The sequence below is a fragment of the Maylandia zebra genome, linkage group LG16, assembly GCF_041146795.1.
Source record: "Maylandia zebra isolate NMK-2024a linkage group LG16, Mzebra_GT3a, whole genome shotgun sequence".
Taxonomy (NCBI): Eukaryota; Metazoa; Chordata; class Actinopteri; order Cichliformes; family Cichlidae; genus Maylandia; species Maylandia zebra.
The window spans coordinates 7177477-7198533 of NC_135182.1; the positions used below are offsets into that span (position 1 = coordinate 7177477).

The following is a 21057-nucleotide window of genomic DNA, read 5'->3' on the forward strand; positions in this document are numbered from 1 at the left end:
TGAATGTGCATAAAACATTTGAAAAAGTACAATCCTAATTCCAAAAAAGTTGTCATATAAGAAAAGAATCCAATAATTTGCAGATTATTTACCACCGATTAATTATTCATAGATCACAGTAACAAACGTGTAAAATGCTTAACATGAGATTACTACTTATTTTACAATATATTAGCTCATCCTAAAAAAAGATAGGATGTGAGCAAAAAAATGGCTGGAAAAGCAATCCACCATCCATCCATTTTCTTCAACTTATCGATGGCAGAGTGATGGGGGCAGCAGCCTAAAAAGAGAAGCCCATACCCTCCTGTCCCCAGCCACCCCCAGCTTGTCTGGGGGAAAAGCAAGGCATTCCCTGGACAGCCGAGAAATATAATCTCTCCAGCATGTCTGCCCCAGGGCCTCCTCCCAGTGGGACATGCCTGGAACACCTCACCCAGGAAGCATCTAGGAGGCATCCTTGTCAGATACCTGAACCACCTCAGTTGGTTCCTTTCAATGTGAAGGAGCAGCGACTCTACTCTGTGCTCCTCCCAAGATGCTTAAACTCCCCCACTTAAAGCAGGAACTTGTCCCTGGCACATAGTGGGCACTCCAACCTTTCCTGGCTAAGGGTCATGGCCTCAGATTTGGAAGTGCTGATTGTTATTCCCACCGCTCCACACTCGGCTGCCAACCATTCCAGTGTGAGCTGGAGGCCATCACCTGATGAAGCAAACAGAACCACATCATCTGCAAAAAGCAGAATTGAGATTCTGAGACCACCCAAGTGGGAGCCACTTGGCTATGCCTAGAAATACTGTCCATAAAAATTATGAACAGAAAAAGGGCAAAGGGCAGCCCTGGCGAAGTGCAACACCCAGGAGAAATTAATGCAAGTTATTGCCATCTATGGGGACCAAGCTCTTGCAACAGGTGTATAAGGATCAAATGGCCTGTAGCATTGGGCCAGATACCCCATACTCCCTAAGCACCTCCAACAGTATACCAAAATGCCTTTTCCAAATCCAAAAACACATATAGTCTGGTTGGGCAGATTCCTATGCACCCTCATGTATCCTCGAGAGGTTAAGCTTGTCCAAGGTTCCAGGACTGGGACAAAAACTGCATTGTTTCTCCTGCATTCGAGGTTTGCCTAATGAACCGACTCTCCTTTCCAGCACCCTGGAGTTAGACTAGACTTTCCCGGGGAGGCAGAGAAGTGTGATCCTCCTATAGTTGGAGCATGCCCTCTGGTCCCCCTTCTTGAACATTTGAACCACCATCCCGGTTTGCCAATCCAGAGGCCCCTTGAACCAAGACAGCCCTACAATGCTGAGAGCCTTCAGGAACTCAGGGTAACCCCAAGGGGTCTTCCACCAAGGAGTTTTTTAACTGCCTTCGTGACCTCTTTCCTGGACATAGACAAGGCATCCCCCTTGTACCTAAAGTCTCAGTGGGATTAAGGAGGTCTTTGAAGTACTCCTTCCACTGCCTGACAATATCCTCAGTCGAAGTCAGCACCTCCACCCCTACACAGTGCAAGTAGAGCACCGCTTTTGCCTCCTGAGCTGCTGTTGGTTAGCCAAAATCTCTTCAAGGCAGTCTGAAAGTCTGTTTCCATGGCCTCTCCGAACTCTCTCGCACCCAGTTTTGCTTCAGCCACTGCCCAAGCCACGTTCCGCTTGGCCCGTCAGTACCTATCAGCTGCCTCTGAAGTCCCACAGGCTAACTAAGCCCAAGAGGACTCCTTCTTCAGCCTCATGGTTCCCTTTACCTCTGGTGCCTGCCATCTGGTCCAGGGGTTACCACCACGACAGGCACCAACCACCTTGTGGTCGCAGCTCAGTACAGCAGCTTCAGTAATGGAGGTGCTGAACATTGTCCGTTTGGACTCAATGTCTCCAACCTCCCTAGGAATGCTGTTGAAGCTCTGCCAGAGTGAGAGTTGAGGGTCTCTGCCCCTGGCTGCTGCCCAGCACACATTGCACCTGACCCCTATGGCACCTACTGCGCGTGGTGGGACTACAGGAGACGGCACCTCCTGCATGTGATGAGCTTACAGGCCACCACCCACAGGAGTGGTGCTAAAAAGAAAGCGCTCAAAGAACTCTAAAGGAACATTTTGCTATTTAATTTAATCAAAGATTTTGAAAACAATTTTTGGAAAACATCAAGACAATGGTCAAGCCAAGGTGGATGTTGCACTAGGGATCACCTCTGAGCCACTTTCTTGTTAACAAGAATAGGTAGGTTGGTAAATGGGGCAAGGCAGGATGAACTACAATGTTCGCAAATGACATTGTGATGTGTAGTGAGAATAACTGGAAGACAGTCTGGAGAGATGGCGGTATAGACTGGTTAGAAGAGGAATGAAAGTCGGTAGAAAAAAGTCAGAATACATGTGTGTAAATAAGAGAGAGAAAGGTGAACATGTAAGAAATCACAAGGATAAATAAGTTAAATACAGGGGATCAACCATTCAAAGCAATGGGCACTACCCAAGACAGGTGAGAAGAGAGTGCAGAGTTGATGTATGTTTTGGGGATGGTGGCTCTGATAAAAAAGACAGAAGGTGAAATGGTAGAGTTGAAGATGCTAAGATTTCCACTGGGAATGACCAGGAGCAACAAAATTAGAAATGAGTATCTTAGAAGGACAGGTCAAGTTAAGCAGTTCGGAGGCAAAGCTAGAGATTCAAGATTGAGATGATCTGCACATGTGATGAGGAGGGATAGTGGATATAAAAGGATGGAAAGGGGATGTTGAATGTGGAGCTAACAGCCAGAACACAAAAATGAAGTTCACAGAGAAGGATCTTGGATATAGTGAAGGAGGATATGTGGAGGGTTGGTGTGACAGAGGATCTTGCTCGAAATGAAGTGAGGTGGAGACAGATAATCGACACTGGCAGCCCCAAAATGGAGTAGCCCAGAGAAGACAAAGATCCTACGTGATGTACTGTATTTCAAATTATGATTCATCAGTCCATAATTCCTTCTTCCAGTCTTCAGTAGTCTGCTTCATGGCCCAGGCAAGCCTCTTTGTCTTATTCTGATGTCTTAGCAATGGCTTTTTGGCTGCAGCTAGTCCTGTCAAACCTGCAGCTCGAAGTCCTCTCTTCACAGTTGAAATGGAGACATGCTTACTATTACAGCTTACTACTAAGCTGTGCTTGAAGCTATTGTCCATTGAACCACTTATCATGCAAGCTGTTAACTCTAGGGAACTTGTCCTCTGATTCAGTTGTGGTTTGGGGTCTGCTTGACCTCTTCCTGTCAGAGTTTGCCCCAAATTTCTGAGTGCCTTTTGATGGTGAAGGGAACCGTACTTACTGACACCTTGACTTTCTTTGCAATTTCTTTGTAGGAAAGACCTAAATTTTTAAGTGTTATGCTGGTCTGTCTCTCTTCCACTGTTAATTGCTTTTTTCTCACCTTTTTTGTGCAACACACTACTTTCTGCAACACAGGATTTTGGGAAACCCTACCTTTTTTTTAACCTCTTGGAGTTCATCACTTACCTTTGTAACCTTTCAAGCTATTTATTGGACTTGAAAGACTTGAATTGGAATAAATAATTGAAAAAATTGGTGTGTTCTAAAAAGAACCCTCACTGTTCTATAAATTTGTCAATTAATTATATTCTCTAAAGTAAATTTGTGTAAATTATGGAATTGTTACAGTGGCCCTGAGAGGCCAAACGGACTGCAACTTAAGAAAACACCAGCAATAAGAAAAACGCTGTAAAAGCACACAAAACACAATGGAAATAGGAAAAAAGAAAACAGAAACAGAAATTATCTTAAAGTGCATTAACTATTTTTTCTCCCCACATTGCATTGCAGTGTGCATGATGTCGATCTACATGAAATTCTCTTAGCCTGAACAGAATTACATATTTAAATATAGGACTATATTTGCTGTTATTTTATTATCATTTCTGCCGGTCAACTAATTTTTTCTTCTTTAAAATTTGTTTTTCAATTAATACCCACGTATGTATGTAGTAAAAGAGGAGGAGCCAGAAAATGTACCCGTGTAAGTAAGGGCTAACCACTGTCGGCTTATGTCTCCAGAGGTTGAACATGGTAATAGGTCTTTGTGGAGAGTTGAATGAGATATATGGAGCTTGAAGTTTCATTTCATCACATATTTGGTCTGATTTGAACAGTTCACTTTCTAAAGATGAACACACACCAAGTTTAGGTATCTATGAATAATAATATTTTATATGTACTAGTTTTAAACATTCTGCCTGTTTAAAATTTTAGTTTGTAATATCTGATTTTCATGAATGCTGAAATGAATATAACATATATAACTTTTGGTGGTCATGTGGAAGTGGAGAAATACAGATATATTTATTTTGTAATTATGTTTATGGTATACGGTCTAATAATTTGCAGCAATTCCACTATTGTGTGGGTCATCATAGTTCAAAAAAGCCTTCATGAGCCTATGTACATTTTCATTGCTGCTTTGTTAGTGAATTCTGTTGTTTTGAGCACTGTCATCTACCCGAAGCTTTTGATTGACTTCTTATCTGAAAAACAGATTATTTTGTATCACGCCTGTCTTTTTCAAGTATTCATGTTTTATGTTTTAAGCAGTTCAGAATTCTTACTGCTGTCAGCCATGGCTTATGACAGATATGTGTCTATATGTAAACCTCTGCAATATCCAACTATCATGAGAAGAACAAGAGTCAGTATTTTCCTGATAATGTCCTGGTTTTTACCTGCTATTCAGATTGTAGTGCCAGTACTAAGAAATTCTATTACACCACTCTGTAACTTTACTTTGAAAGGTATATTTTGTAACAATTCTGTAAATCATCTTTATTGTGTAACTTCAAAAGAACTATCTATATATGGTATGGTTGTTCTATTTAATGGTGCACTTTTCCCCATGCTTTTTATACTTTTTACATACATAAAGATAATTATAGTTGCCTGTCAGAGTTGTGGAAATGTCAGAAAAAAAGCTGCACAAACCTGTTTGCCTCATGTGCTAGTTCTAATTAACTATTCTTGTTTGGTTACTTATGATATGGTTATAGTTAGACTGGAATCAGAGTTTCCTAAAACTGCACGTTTTATAATGACATTGCAATTTATAACATATAACCCTCTTTGCAATCCAATAATATATGGACTAAAAATGAAAGAAATCTCTAAAAACCTCAAAAGGTTGTTCTCTTGAACTAATGTAAACTATTGTAGACTTTTATAGTCTTTTGTTAAAAATTGTTTTTTAGTGTTTATTTAAGAGGTGTTAAATGATATCTGATCTTTGGTAGGTCTTTAATAAGACCTATCATTTCTGAGACATTTTCTTTTCAGTGTAAAAACTGATAAACTTCTCCAGCTATTCAAAGCATGTGATTCTGTTCAGTAATTTTTGGATCATTCATTAAAAAATATTACTATCATTACTCCTATTCATAATATTGTTTCTTCATATACAGTTTAAGGACATTTGAAATGATTGATTGAATGAAAACCAAAAATATATAGCTTTTTCTCTTTTGTATTATAATATCACAGATTTCTGTGGTCATAGTGTGAGATTCAAAAACTGGGCCGTTTCCTTGTGCAACAGAGAGCGGATCATTATTTAAAATTCTAAATGAAAGTAAGAAAATAGCAAGATCCTACCTGTCTGATATCACTTTTCCCATATAGATTTCTGAATAAAGAAATGTGTTCATAATTTTATACTGTGATTTCATATTTATTGGTTCTCACAATCAAATCCAAAAGCTGAGACTATGTATGAAGATAACTGAAAATATGGAGGAAGTAGTTTGACATGAGGACAAGTACATAAGGAAGCGAGAGAATTAACATGCCGAGGTTTTTTTTATCTGTATTGCAGCCCTCTGTAAATGAAATAGGGTTCAGAATGCATATTGAAAACATATGGATTGACATCACCAAAAAATTGTAGGTCTGACTAAAGTATATATTTTCCGTTTGATTTATATGTAGGTTTATGTGATTCTGAATTTCATTATGTGGTGTGACTATTGCGAAATGAGCAGTTTTTTTATGGAGATATAATGGTCAAATCTTGTAACTCTTCAGAGTAGTTTAAAGGATTTTGTTTTAATTACCTCACATGAAAGTAAACATTTGAATTAAATACATTTTATAATATAGCCAGTAAATATATTTTACTGAATTTCTAAATTCACATAATCAAATACAGGAAAAAACAGTCTAAAAATAACTATAATAAAAAGACGTTTCTAAATGAATGTTAGATATATTTCAGTATTACACTATTAATCGGTTGTGTACCACAGACCTCTAAGCTGGAAGTAGTACTTAGAAGACCATCTCTTCACTTAGATGTTTTAGCTAATAATAGACTAATAGGCAACCTTACTGTTATCTCAAAAATTGTCGTAATTGTAAAAAATAGTTGTAAAATATGTAACTGTTAATCGTCAGAGAAATTGTTTATTTGAACAGTTTCAGTCATGTTTCAGAGCTCATCACAAGACAGAAACAGCTTTGGTGAAGGTTACAGATTATTTTCTAATGGCCTCTGACAGTCAACTCATCTCTGTGGTTGTCCTGCTTTACCTCAATGCAGTAAATTTAAATTTCACACACTAAGGTTATCACTCATAATACTCATAATATACTCATCACCAAATAATTTTCCAATATTAAATGGACGCTCTTTCGATCAGTGCTCTTTTTATGTAATTGGTTTACAACTAGTTTCATTTTTTTATTTTTTTCCACTGATGAATTGATGATTTTTTTAGATTTATTCCTGTAGGGCTATAAAATTTTGGAGCCAAACAAAGGTTATATATTCTTATGTAAGGTTATATTGTGTGCGCTTGTGGTTTGTGTGTGTGTGTGTGTGTGTGTGTGTGTGTGTGTGTGTGTGTGTGTGTGTGTGTGTGTGTGTGTGTGTGGTCTTAGAAGAAAAAAGTAAGTTCCAACTGTATGTTTATGCAATTTTACTTCAGGATTAGGTGACAGAAATTAAGTTGACAGTCCATAGGTGATATAAGGTTACTGTAATGAGTATCATTAGTGAGCTTGCATCCCACCTGCACTGTGTAAAACAACAGGCCAAGCCTCAGAGGAGTGGCCTGACTACAGCCAGTCTCTAAACAACTAATTATCTCACAGTAGCTACTATGAAGGACTTTTGGGATGTTTTCCCATGTATCACTGTCATTAGCAGGATCCGTGAACCTGATCTAATGTAGTATATCACAACAAACATCCAGTACCTTTGGGTCTTCACACCAGAGAGAAGAGAGAGAAGGAGAGAATTTATTATTTCAATGGCCTCCACAATGTGTCACTAAGTTGTAACTATCACAGACGTAACTGTCAAAAGGATAAAGTGGTCAACAAGCCATTTTGTCTTTTGGCCTAAGAGAGCAATTAAACTTGCCTTGTATTAAAAAGTTTGGTATTAATTATCAGAAATAGGAGATTTAAAGAGTAGCCTTCAAAGCGTACCTGACTATGGTGTAAACTAGTATAATGGATTTTAAATAAACAAGATGTGATTCAAGCACAGATTTTGAACAAGTTTTACCTTCTGAAGTCAAAGTTATCACATGTGCTAACCAGTGGCGGGGTGGCTTACTGGGCTTAAGCCCGGGTTGTTTTTTCAGAAGCTCAGGGTCTTTTGGAGTGTAATTTTTTCATAGTTAGATGCCTGGCTGACAACTGTATAAAACAAAAACTACACACAATATTTGAAGCACATAGTGCACACTGGCAGGGCCTGGCAGGGCGAAGGACGCGGTCTCAGCTGAACTATGGACACGCACACACATACATATACTGATACTGATAAGCACTCGCTGACACATCACCCTCCCTACCCCGGATCCAACGCCACCTCCAACGCTTACCTCCCCTCTGATGTGGACATCGGGTCAGCTGGAGGCGCAGTCGAAGATTGCAGCGGTCCCAGATCAGATGTACACACTGGAACACTTTCCCGTGTTGCTTGTCTGTGTTTATTGTGCTATGGTGTGTTAATATCTGTGCATTCCTGTATTATCCTTTTGTGTTACGCATTTTGATGTTTTTTTCCTTGCTACCTAGCCTGACCTGTCTCCCCAATGTGATGTTTGTGTATTGTATGTACGGTCGGCAAGGTCTGTCATCTCGGTTGTGGGGAGCTGCTGCCTGCGAGTTTGCTGTTGGAGAAGTGGAGCCAGGCAGACAGAGGAGAACTGAAGTTTGACCAGGTACCAAAGCAAATCATTCATACTGTACAAACAATGTAAATATGACAGTGTATCACGAAAGATTGATATCAAACTGATCACTTGACCCATATTACATTACTTGTTCTTCAAGTGAATCAACAAATGGCGAAATGAAAAGCCGAACAACAACAATGTTGTTTCTTTAGAGAGTCTTAGCTTACATTTGTGTTTATTTCATATTTTCAGTTGTTACCCTCCACGGCTAAATAAATTGGTTTCAGAATACAAGAATGGACATAAGGGGCTTCTTTCAAAGAAAACACTCAGGTAGATGTTATTTTATATATTATGCTTTGTATGTTGTTCAGTATATTTCTATGCAAAACAAGAGGAATTTCAATACACAGCAGGATATTCACAGTTGAAACCAGATATTTACATACACTTTATGGAAAACATAAAACAAGAACATTTTTTTTACTGTACAACATCAATTTAGAGTAAACTTGTTTTGTTTTGGATAAATAAATATTGAAATATCTTTTGAATTAGTTACATGTCAGAATAAAGAGAGCTGTCTATGTTTTTTATCACTTTCATCAAATTTAGGAGCACATATACACTAAGTTTATTGTTAATTAATAAGAAAACTCCAGACGATTCCATTCTGAGCTGAAGAAGCTTCTGATAGGTTAGTAGAGTCCATGTGAGTAAACTGGTGGCACACCCGTGGATGCATATAAGGCAAAACACAGAGCCTGTTTCTTTGACATAGGAAAATCAAGAGATATCAACCAAAACACCAGGAAAAGAACTGTGGAGCTCCATAAGTGTGGCTCAATTTTGAATACAATTTGGTGCCATTTACAATTAAGAAATACAGATAGTTTCTCTCTTTACTCTTAAAGTTAACAAATGTGCTTTTTATATTTATCAACCTAAAAAAAATAAACATTTAGCCTGATTTTATGTTACAATTAAAAAAGTGTTTGTGTTTTTATCTGAAGAGTTTGTAAATATCTGGTTTCAACTGTATACACAGCAAATTCAAAAGTGTTAAATGTTTTGGTGTTAAGAGTCTTCTTGCAAAAGTAGAGTTAATTTTACTCTAAGTAGAGTCACATTCTTTTAATGTAACTCTGAGGTGTAAAATGATAGTAGTTAAAATCGAGTGTTAAAAATGAGCGTTTCTCTGTCAAATCTGGAGGTGTTACAATGGAAACATTAACTCTTGACCTCTTAACTCTGAACTCCCACAGGGGCTATGACACCAATAGAGTAAATTGACAGACTCCGCCCCCAGCACGGCTCCAATCGAAGCTGAAGTGAAGCCGTTTCAGAACATTTTGCTCTACATATTTGAGTTGTTTGCCATGCTTGGTAAGTCATTTTTTCAAAGATTGTTTCAATTATTATTATTAGCTTTTACTTCTGTGGCTCTTTGGAGTTGAGACAAAGCTGTGTGAAAGGCATTAGCCATGTTGCTCGGTGATAGCATAATATTCTGTTTTAGCTAGCTGAAAGGTATTATTTGCGGGCAAATACCACAGCCTTGAAAAAAAGCTTGGATGTGAATTTTCAGTCAAACTTTTGGTCAAATACACCTAAAACAATGTCTAGAATGTGAAATGTTGGTATAATGGTGCTGCTTGAAGCCTGAAAACGATCTCCCATAAAAAAAAAAACGAGCAAACAGCAGTAGCAGGCATCCTGACTGGATTCTACGTTAGCATAGATCCCTCCAGAGTTTTGTGCACACGGTTTAGGTAAAAATTAAAAAGGTTGAGGTTTTACATTTAGTTCAGTATTACCTGTTGCCTGTGTCCTTGTCTTTTGGGAAAAATACTTTACACAAGTAATGTCTCAAAGAGGATTCCTTTTTTTTTTTACTGTGCTGCAATTGTTTACTGGATTATTTGTGCCATTAATTAGTGTCAACTAATTGTTATTCAATCTCCGCACAGGATATGCCTGTAAAGATGGAATATGGGGGAGAGCAGAAGTGCGTTGAAGTTCCACAAAGGATGAATGAAGGACATGCATATTGTATTGAAGAAATAAGTGATGAGAATGCTGTTATTTGCATTTACCAGCTCACCTATGTCAGACCTTTTGATAAACACAATTCTAATGAAAGTGAGAATATGTACACTGTTACATCTTTCAGAAAATGTTTTGAAATTGTGGTGCACAGTTCAGAATAAATGTTTTTCAAAAACCATTGCGTCTTTTTAGTAAATGTTTATTTCCAAAAGAAATTTCTAGAAGTTCAGAACAGTAAAATTCCCACTTTTTAGAATGAATTAGAAGATAACTCTTACGTAGTTAAACTAAAATACTCTTTGAGAGTTAATATATAAACTCTTAACACCAAGTGTTAAATTATCAACTCCAGACAGATTTGGTGTTTAACACTAAATCAGAGTTAACGTACCAACTCTCCAAAAAGAGTTAAATTAACACTCTCTGGTGTGGACCCATATAGACACTTTAATAGTGTTGAAATCAAATCCGACAGTGTTAATTTGGACATGCTGGATTTGCTGTGTATTTGATGATGTTGGTGTTTGGCTTGATTGTCAGCACAAAGAGGGAGAGAGAGGAACAGAGAGGGGGAGAGAGAGGGAGATGGAGAACGAGGACAGAACAGAGAGGGAACAAGAGCCAGGTGAGACAGACATGTTAGTCAAATGGTTGTTTACCAAAAGTATCACCGTATCATAGGTACTCATGTATCTCGTACCTAGTGTTTCTTTTTAGGTTTGTTATTTTTCAAATTCCATATTTATTAAGTTATGCAGGCTTGTTTGCACAACAAGCCTGCATAACTTTTGCATAACTTTTGAACAAAACTCAAAACAGAGCCTATTATTCTTTCAGTCATTTCTAACACCCCCCCCCCCCCCCCCCCCCCCCCCCCCCACCAATCCCACATGCATACTACCCCGGGTGTATCAAGTGTCTCCCTCCGCCTCTGGTGTTAACCCTAACCCTCCCCCATACCCAGCAACAATCATTGCTAGCAGACTGTGCTCTGCAATAGCCAACTAAAATGAATACTTGAATCCCGGATATGTATTGAGATGACACTCAGTACACTCAAATATAACACTAAATGTGAATAGGAACAATTTTGCTTTTATATTATTCTGCTTAGTTTAAAAGTGTCATTATCACATAATGATACAATATATAAAAAATCTTAGTGTTATTTACAGTAAGATGTGTCCACGACATGTTTTGATGCCTCATTAAGTTGGCTTCAATCTATTAATTTGGTGGAGTTAATCAAACTGTCAAAGTTACTGACAGCGGAGAATCAGCGAGGTTCCTGCTTTCTACTTGTTCATCTTAAATTGGCCATGCGATTATCAGATATTATCCCAGAGGGTAAATGAGTATTGTGCTGTTTGTCAATTACACCCATTGTTTTTACACAGTGCACTATTTTCACAGAGCCAAAAATTATTTGGAGAAACAGTCCTGTCCTGTCCAGTGTTTTTGAGTTTTCTTATATTTTGACATTCATTGTTTATGTTTAAGTATCATTTAGATTTCCTGATTCTCACTATTGATGCTTCACGCTCGGCTGCAAACCGCTCCAGTGCAAGCTGGAGGCCATTACCTGATAAAGCAAACAGAACCACATCATCTCAAAAGGGTAAAGAGCTGGTCCGCGACCGGGATGAGTTTCCTGGGGAGGCTAAGGAGTGTGATCCCCCTATTGTTGGAGCACACCCTCCTGGGGTTGCGGGCTATGGCCCCTGTGGAGATCAGGGAAATATTTTACTGCTACTATTCATAACCATCATCATTAATTACCATTTCATCAAAGCATTTATTCAATAGATTACACATGTTCTTAGTTACGATTATTACACCTATCACAGAGAGCTTCTGTCTGGTAAAAGGTTAGAAGCATCAACGGGCGGGGTGAGGCTGAGTGCGTTGGAGGTCGAGACATACACACACAAACAGTAGTTAGACTCATGTTTAGGTAAGAGTTCAAATAATAGTTTGCAAAAGTTTGTGACTGCAAATTTGTGTTTGCCTAAGGGACAGTTTGTTCCAGGAGATAAGCGAGAGCTAGAAGATTAATAGGAAGCACCTGGCCTCGAGACGGAGAAGATGTCCTTTGAAATGTGTCAAAAGTTGTCAACAGAACATTTGTGGTTTTGAAACTTATGCATGTATTGTATCTGTCATGGTCCTGGGTCGGTGACCCAGCGCTTTTAGTTTATTATCATTTGTTATCATTATCATCACGGCATCCGTGCCACCCTCATGGGAAGGGCTGAGGATCCCCAGACGAGGCGTCACCCAGTAGCCACCGAGCAGAAGCTAGAGGGGGCTGCACCGGCGTGCCCGCCGGCTCTGCCGGCAGCCAGCTGTGCCAGAGTGAACCGAGCCGCAGAACCAGAGGCCGGAGGCCCGAGGGCCCCCCACACCCCGGAGGAGGCCTGACCGAGCAACAGGTGCCAGGCCCCGCCAGGTAGCCACCGGGAGTGAGCTGGTACATACCTGAGTGCCCAGCCCCGGACACCAAGAACCACCAATGCACCGACCCCTGAGGGCATCAGTCACCGGCAGGGAGTGTGGTGAGGGGAGATAGGCCTTGTATCTGCTTTGAAGCATGAGGGGGCGTCATAAATAATACCCTGATGTTATAAAAACAACTGCTTGTGTATCATTTGGCGGAGATCGATGCTGGTGTGTGCAGTGTTCATCTCTCCATGCGTGTGTTCATTAAAAATCATCGTTTGACTTAACTCTTCTGTTGTTTTTGTGCTCACCCTCAATATTTGAACCTGTAACACTCCCCACACCCTCTATCAAATAGTTGTAATAACTAAAAGTTAAAATGAATAAATATCAAGTTGACCAGTTTGGCAAAGCCATAATGATCCACTTGGAAAAATATATCCATAACCAAATGGGACAGGCAAAAAAAAAAAAAAGGAATAATATATCCATTGGGCATCTTTCTTGGCCTTCAGACAACAATTCTGATTGCTTCAGTGCTGAACGGGACAGGCAAAAAATAAAAAATAAAAAATAGCAACATACCGTTGTGTTGACAAGGCATAAAACAAGACATAGTTCCTGGGTGGAAACTCAAGGCAGTGTTGTCTATGCAGAAACATGACAATAAAAGTAAGATTCTAATTAAAAAAAATTTCCATGTTTATTATGTAATCTTCCTAACCTTTCCTGTGCTAAACTTTGTCTCCCTGTGTCTGTTTCGCTGTGTCCCTGCCCCTATCCCCTATCCCCTATCCCTGAGATCACTGTCTTCAATAAACGTTTCACTGTTTGGAATTTTCAGTCTATTGTGTCTGCTTTTGGGTCCAACCTGCACACTTGGCTGCACAGCCTTGATAATATAATCTGGCAAGGGATAAACCAAGCGGACCCAACACGTACCATAATTTTTAAACAGGCTCTCCAGGTCCTAGATAAGAAATGGCAAACTAACATTGATAAGCAGGAGGAACTACCCGCTTTAGTTCAAGAGATGTATTCTAGTGTAACCCCTTGCCTCTGCATAGGATCCACCAGCTATGGCCCAATCCCAGTCTGACTCACGTAAAGCCACCACCCAGTTATTTCCCAATGCGAACTTCATGGTTTCTGGCACAGTATTATGTGACACTATTTTTCACACACCCGAAACATTCTCCTGTAAGTCAGGACAATGTTTCCCCAGTGATGCCACTCAGCTGTTCCATGTAAGCAATTTATTAAGGGAAAGAGCACTGTCATGGGCCGAGGCTTGTTAAGGTTTTGTTCATTTCTACCTCTCCATATGATGTTTTCCTGAAGCGCATTTGCTCATCCTGTGTCTGAGATTCAGTTCAGCCAAAAAAATTGCTTAATCTCCACCAGGGAAACTGCTGAGTAGGTGAGTTTTAAGTTGAGTTTCACACCAATGCCACTGAGGCAGGCTGGCCAGATTATGCTTTACACAGTATTTCTCCAGGCTTTATATTTGAGGAGCTAATCTCTCTCCCATCACAATCAACAACTGGCTGGGAGACAGGGAGGCAGAAAAGAGTTCTAAGACCTTGGTAGAATTCTTTTAGCCCGTCTGCCCCAACTATCTCATCTCCAGCTATTGTTTCAGTTTCAGTGTCCTCCTGTTCCTCTTCAGAGCTGCAGCACATGCAAATCGAGCATTTGTGCTTGACTCCAGAGGAGAGAGAGGATTTCCATGCTTGGGTTTGTTTCTGCTCTCCTTGATCCCGTGCTGAACAGAACCTCATTGATTACAAATTACTCAACCATGTAGGCCTCTGACTCCATGGAACCTCCCATTCCTACCACTGCACAAACTGGTGTTTGCCAATATTATGCAGCAGTCCGCTGCATAATATTGGCCCATTTGTTTAGTCTCGTCTGCCACTGTGAATCCATCTCCTTCTTCACCTTCTTCTCGCCTGACAAACCCCTCATCTTAGGTTATTCCTGGCTGGAAAAACATAACCTCCATATGGTCTGATCTGGCAATAAAATAAGTAGCTGGAGTCTGTTTTGTTTGGCCAACTCTGTACAATCTGCACTACCCTGAGGAAGAAGTAGCCATGGTAAACCAATCATATGACCAATTTAAGATCATATAGCAACACAATGCTATGTCAACTACAGGGAGTGCAGAATTATTAGGCAAGTTGTATTTTTGAGGAATAATTGTATTATTGAACAACAACCATGTTCTCAATGAACCCAAAAAACTCATTAATATCAAAGCTCAATGTTTTTGGAAGTAGTTTTTAGTTTTCAAAGGAGCTTGCAAAGAAAAGCGTCTGGACTTCTTTAAAACAAACTAGTTTTTAGTTTGTTTTTAGTTTTAGCTATTTTAGGGGGATACCAGCAACCCCCGGTGGTACCTCGTCTCTCCACGCTGGTCCTCGGGGATTCCATCGTCAGGAACGTGCGGATGAGGGGGGCGCTCACGCTGTCGTTCCCGGGAGCCACTGTTGTTGACATAGTGGACAGAATTCCCAACATTCTGGCATCCCACCCACAGGTTAACCGGCTCATCATCCACATCGGCACCAATGACATCCCCGAACAGCAATCTGAGCTGCTGAAGTTGGACTTCCTCCAACTCTTCAGCCTCCTTGGTCAGTTGCAGGTGAGTGCTTTTATCTCCGGGCCCACCCCCACCTGTGGCAGAGGGATAGGCCGTTTCAGCCGGCTGCTCAGCCTTAACACCTGGCTTTCCTCCGCCTGTGTCTCCCACGGAGTGGGTTTTATTAACAATTTTGATGCCTTCTGGGAGGAGGCATCTTTTTGGGGCAGACGGGCTCCACCTCAACGCCTGAGGACGCCATTTGCTGTCCGCCAATTTGGCATTTGGCGTACAGCACTCCCGCACATCGCCCTGTCACTACCCCAAATTGACATTACCTGCAGATCTGTCTGCCACTGACTGATGTTCCCATGGTCCTAGCTCCTATATTTGTTCCACTTTTAACAGTAATACACAAAACTCTGGACTCGGACCTCTCTTTCCCACAGTCAACACAATACCCGTCATAATCACAAACAGAGAGCAACAGAATTATCATAAATCCAGTAACTCCAAAAACATTAATAACCTCCGGCCTCTTCAAAAATATCAACATCCATTCAACTCTATTGTCAAAAATCCACCAGTCTCAATCAGTATGGCACTTTTAAATGTCCGCTCTCTGTTGAACAAGTCTTTTATTATTAATGATTTAATTTTAGATAATAAACTTGACTGTTTATTTTTAACTGAAACATGGCTGGGTTCGGATGCACCAGTTGTTCTCACTGAGGCCTCCCCACCAAATTTTAATTTCTCTTTTTCTATTAGAAGTGGTAAGAGAGGTGGTGGGACTGCATCTTTAGCCAACAACACACTCACCTCCAAACAAATTTTATTTGATCATTTTACCACTTTTGAATTCCACGCTATTGTTTTCAGCAGCCCTCCAGTTTTATCTGTCACAATTTATAGACCACCTAAAGACAGCGCTGCTTTTATCAAGGAATTCTCAGAATTTTTAACAAACATACATTCAAAATATAATATGATAATTTTAACTGGTGATTTTAACCTGCACATAGATAATCCTTCTGACCCTGCATCAAAAGAATTCTTAAACATTCTTCACTGTTTGGATTTTACCCAGCACGTCACACAGCCGACTCACAACAGAGGACACACTCTGGACCTGGTCATCACCCATGGGCTGTCCACCAGCGTGTCCTCTGTTGTTGACTGGGCTGTCTGTGACCACTACTGTGTGTTTTTTAACATCACCGGTTTTATTCAGCGGGAGACCTCGGTGCGAACTGTGAGGCGGCGCTATCTAGCCTCTGAAGTGGCTGCAAATTTTACCAGGGCTTTAGACGAATGCCCCCCTGTGATTTTACCTGCACCCTGTGATTTGATTTTTAATCATTTCAACAGCAAACTGAAGAAAAGCCTTGACTCCGTTGCTCCACTCACCACCAAACAGATTAACGTAAAACACGTATCACCCTGGAGAAACGAAGAAGTCAAAAAACTCAAAAGAAATTGCAGGGCAACAGAAAGGAGATGGAGGAAAAATAAAAATACTATCAACCATCAAATATTTTCCGAGCAACTTAAAATGTACAATAATACATTAAGGAAGTCAAGAAATTCATACTTCGCCAAAATAATCAGTAATAACAAAAATAATCCCAAGGTCCTCTTTTCCACCATGGATCATTTATTTAACCCTGATTTTAACAGCTCCCAAAGAACCCCCACAGACTCGCTCTGTGAGCAGTTTGCAGACCACTTCAGGGGAAAAATCAGCGCCACCAGATCTGATATTTTATCTAATCGCGATATGTTTGTAAACACATCTGAGGGCTCGATTGTAGCTGAGGAGACACTGGACAGCTTTGTCCTGGTTAATGCTGAGAACCTTCAGAAAGTTTTCTCCACAGTGAGACCCACCACATGTCTTTTAGATCCAATCCCTTCTTCACTCTTTAAAACACTTTATGGATTTTTTGAGGCTGAGCTTTTATACATGATGAATTGCTCTCTTCAGTTGGGTGTCTTCCCTGCTGCCTTTAAAACGGCGGTGGTGAGGCCCCTTCTGAAGAAGAGCAATTTGGATTGTAATGATTTTAATAACTACAGACCTCTATCCAACTTACCATTTTTAAGTAAAATCTTAGAAAAACTTGTTTTTACTCAGATTAATGACTTTTTGAATGATAGACAGATCCTGGAGATATTCCAGTCTGGATTTAGGGTGAACCACAGCACAAAGACTGCTCTCCTAAAGGTTTTAAATGATCTTAGATGTAACTGGGACGCCCAAAAGCTCTACTACTGGATCTAAGCACAGCCTTTGATACAGTAGACCACGCTATTCTTTTAAACAGACTGAAACACATGGTGGGCCTCTCTGGTGCTGTACACAACTGGTTCACTTCCTATCTCTCTGACAGAACTTTTATGGTGAGTATGGATACAAATCAAATCAAATCAAATCACTTTTATTGTCACATCACATGTGCAGGTACATTGGTACAGTACATGTGAGTGAAATTCTTGTGTGCGAGCTTCACAAGCAACAGAGTTGTGCAAAATACAAGAATGTAAACAAGCAAAATACAAGAATGGCTACATCTGAAACTAATAAATATATGTACAATATATAATAGTATATGCATTCCTGGATGTGTATACTAAATATTTTTCTGTGTGTGTGTGTGTGTGTGTACACATATTTTACAAGTTAAATAGAGTAAACAATAAATAAAATATATAAAAATATACAGAGTTGAGACATGTGCAAAACAGTGGCATTACTGTACAGTATGGAGTGCATAATGTTAAAGTTCCAGTAGTGAAGGTGAGGTGTCTATGAAGTGTTCAGCAGTCTGATGGCCTGGTGGAAGAAGCTGTCTCTCAGTCTGCTGGTACGGGACCGGATGCTGCAGAACCTCCTTCCTGATGGAAGTAGTCTGAACAGTTTATGGCTGGGGTGACTGGAGTCCTTGATGATCCTCCCCGCTTTCCTCAGGCACCGCTTCCTGTAGATGTCTTGGAGGGAGGGAAGCACACCTCCAATCACCTCCAATTATCCGTTCAGAGCACCGCACTACTCGCTGGAGAGCTTTGCAGTTGTAGGCGGTGCTGTTGCCATACCAGGTGGTGATGCATCCAGTGAGGATGCTCTCAATGGCACAGTGATAGAAGGTCCTGAGGATGCGGGGGCTCATGCCGAATCTTTTCAGTCTCCTGAGAAAGAAGAGGCGCTGCTGCGCCTTCTTCACTGTTTTGTTTGTGTGTACTGACCACGTAAGATCCTCAGCCAGATGTACTCCAAGGAACCGGAAGCTGCTCACTCTCTCCACAGCAGCGCCGTTGATGGTGATGAGGGTGTGTACTTCTCTGCACCTCCGGAAGTCCACTATCAACTCCTTTGTCTTTGCGACGTTGAGGGTGAGATGGTTGTCTTGACACCAGTGGGTCAGGGCGCTGACCTCCTCCCTGTAAGCCGTCTCATCACCATTGGTGATAAGACCCACCACTGTAGTGTCGTCCGCAAACTTCACAATGATGTTGGAGTTGTTAGTGGCTGTGCAGTTGTAGGTGTAGAGTGAGTATAGGAGAGGCCTCAGTACACACCCCTGTGGAGCACCAGTGTTCAGTGTGATGGAGGATGAGGTGATGCTGCCCAGTCTGACCACTTGGCGTCTGTCAGACAGGAAGCTAAGGATCCAGCTGCAGAGGAAGCTGCTCAGTCCTAGATCCTGCAGTTTCCTGTCCAGCTTCGAGGGAACGATGGTATTGAATGCTGAGCTGTAATCTACAAACAGCATTCTCACATACGTGTCTCTCTTCTCCAGGTGTGACAGGGCAGTATGTAGTGTCAGGGCTATGGCATCATCAGTGGACCTGTTGTGGCGGTATGCGAACTGTAGAGGGTCCAGTGAGTCGGGTAGTGCAGAGCGGATGAAGTCCCTGACCAGCTTCTTGAAGCATTTGCTCACGATGGGGGCCAGGGCTACAGGTCGCCAGTCGTTCAATGAGGAGATGGTGGAGGACTTGGGTACAGGGACGATGGTGGCCATTTTGAAGCAGGCTGGGACTACAGACAGAGAGAGGGAAAGGTTGAAGATGTGTGTGAACACTCCAGCCAGCTGAGCCGCACATGACTTGAGGACGTGGCCGGGAATCCCGTCCAGACCAGTAGCTTTGCGTGCGTTCACCTTCCTGAAGCACTTCCGCACATCCTCCTCAGACACAGTGTGCGCACTGACGTCATCCGCGGTGCGTACACTGTCCGGTCTCATGGTGTTCGCTGTGTCGAATCTAGCGTAGAATACGTTTAGATCCTCACACAGAGAGGCCGTGGTCTGCGGTGTGCTGGGTTTCCCTCTAAAGTCTGTGATCGTGTTTAGTCCCTGCCACATACTCCGAGGGTTGTCAAACTGTTGCTCCACCCTGTCCCTGTACTCACGTTTGGCTGCTTTGATCGTCTTCCAGAGTTGGTAATGTGCGTGTTTGTAGTCCGATGTGTTCGTGGAGGCAAAGGCGGTGCTCCGTGCCGCGCGAACATCTCCGTTAATCCAGGGTTTTTGATTTGGGAAGGATTTAACTGTTCTGGATGGGACGACATCTTCCACGAATTTCCTGATAAATCCGCAGACTGAGTCTGTGTACTCATCAATGTCCCTAGCAGCCACGTGAAACATTTCCCAGTCCGCGTGATCAAAACAGTTCCGCAGCGCAGACTCCGATTGGTCCGTCCAACAGTGCACCGCCCTCCGGGTTGGAGCTTCCTGTTTCAGCTTCTGCCTGTAGGCGGGCAGGAGCAGGATGGAGCGGTGATCTGATTGGCCGAATGGGGCGCGGGGGAGGGCTTTGTACGCATCCCGGAAAGAGGTGTAGCAGTGGTCAAGTAGCCGGTCTCCACGAGTGTTGAAGTGGATGTGTTGGTGGAGTTTTGGTGAGACTTTCTTCAGGTTTCCCTTATTAAAGTCCCCGGTCGTGATAAACGCTGCCTCTGGGTGTGCGGTTTCCTCGCTGCTGATCGCGCTGTACAGTTCCCTGAGTGCTCGGTCAGTGTCGGCTTGTGGGGGAATGTAAACAGCCGTAATAATCACTGCTGTAAATTCCCTCGGTAGCCAGAATGGCCGGCACTTAACCATCAGGTACTCCAGGTCCGGTGAGCAGAAAGATTTGACCGGGTGCATGTTCGCATAATCACATGCTCCTCTAAGATCCATAAAATGACATGTGGTGTGCCTCAAGGGTCGGTTTTAGGCCCTGTACTTTTTAATTTATATATGCTCCCTCTCGGCAGTGTCATCAGGAGGCATGGAGTGAACTTTCACAGTTACGCTGATGACACGCAGCTGTACATCTCTATGTCTCCTGATGACACCAGACCAATGGATGCCCTTTTTAACTGTATTTTAGATATAAGATCTTGGATGGCAGAAAACTTTTTACAGCTTAACCAGGACAAGACTGAAGTTTTAATCGTCGGTCCCGAGGCTCAGAGAGAGAAACTGTTGTCTAAATTAGAGGCATTTTCACTATGTCCTTCGCTACAAGTGAAAAACCTGGGTGTTATTTTTGACTCTGAGCTTGGTTTTATCCCACATATTAAACATGTAACCAAAATTGGATTTTATCATCTAAAAAATATAGCCAGAGTCCGCCCTATTCTCTCTTGGGCCAACACAGAGATGCTGATGCTGATGCATGCTTTTATTACCAGTCGCATTGATTACTGTAATGCCCTGCTCTCTGGTCTTCCTAAGAAGAATATTTCAACTTTACAACTTTTGCAAAACTCGGCAGCTCGTGTGCTGACGAAGACCAGAGGGCGGGCCCACATTACACCG

At 41.6% G+C, this 21057-nt stretch overlaps 1 protein-coding gene across 1 annotated transcript; it reads left to right on the forward strand.

Moving 5' to 3' along the window:
- The first annotated feature begins 4271 nt into the window (after positions 1 to 4271).
- LOC105941456 (olfactory receptor 6N2-like) lies at positions 4272 to 5183 on the forward strand. Its single transcript, XM_012924948.1, has one exon. The coding sequence runs from the start codon at positions 4272 to 4274 to the stop codon at positions 5181 to 5183; it is 912 nt and encodes a 303-aa protein (XP_012780402.1).
- Positions 5184 to 21057: the final 15874 nt, after the last annotated feature.

Coding starts and splice junctions, on each gene's coding strand:
- LOC105941456 (XM_012924948.1), top strand. CDS start 4,272: ATGAATGCTGAAATGAATATAACATATATAACTTTTGGTGGTCATGTG.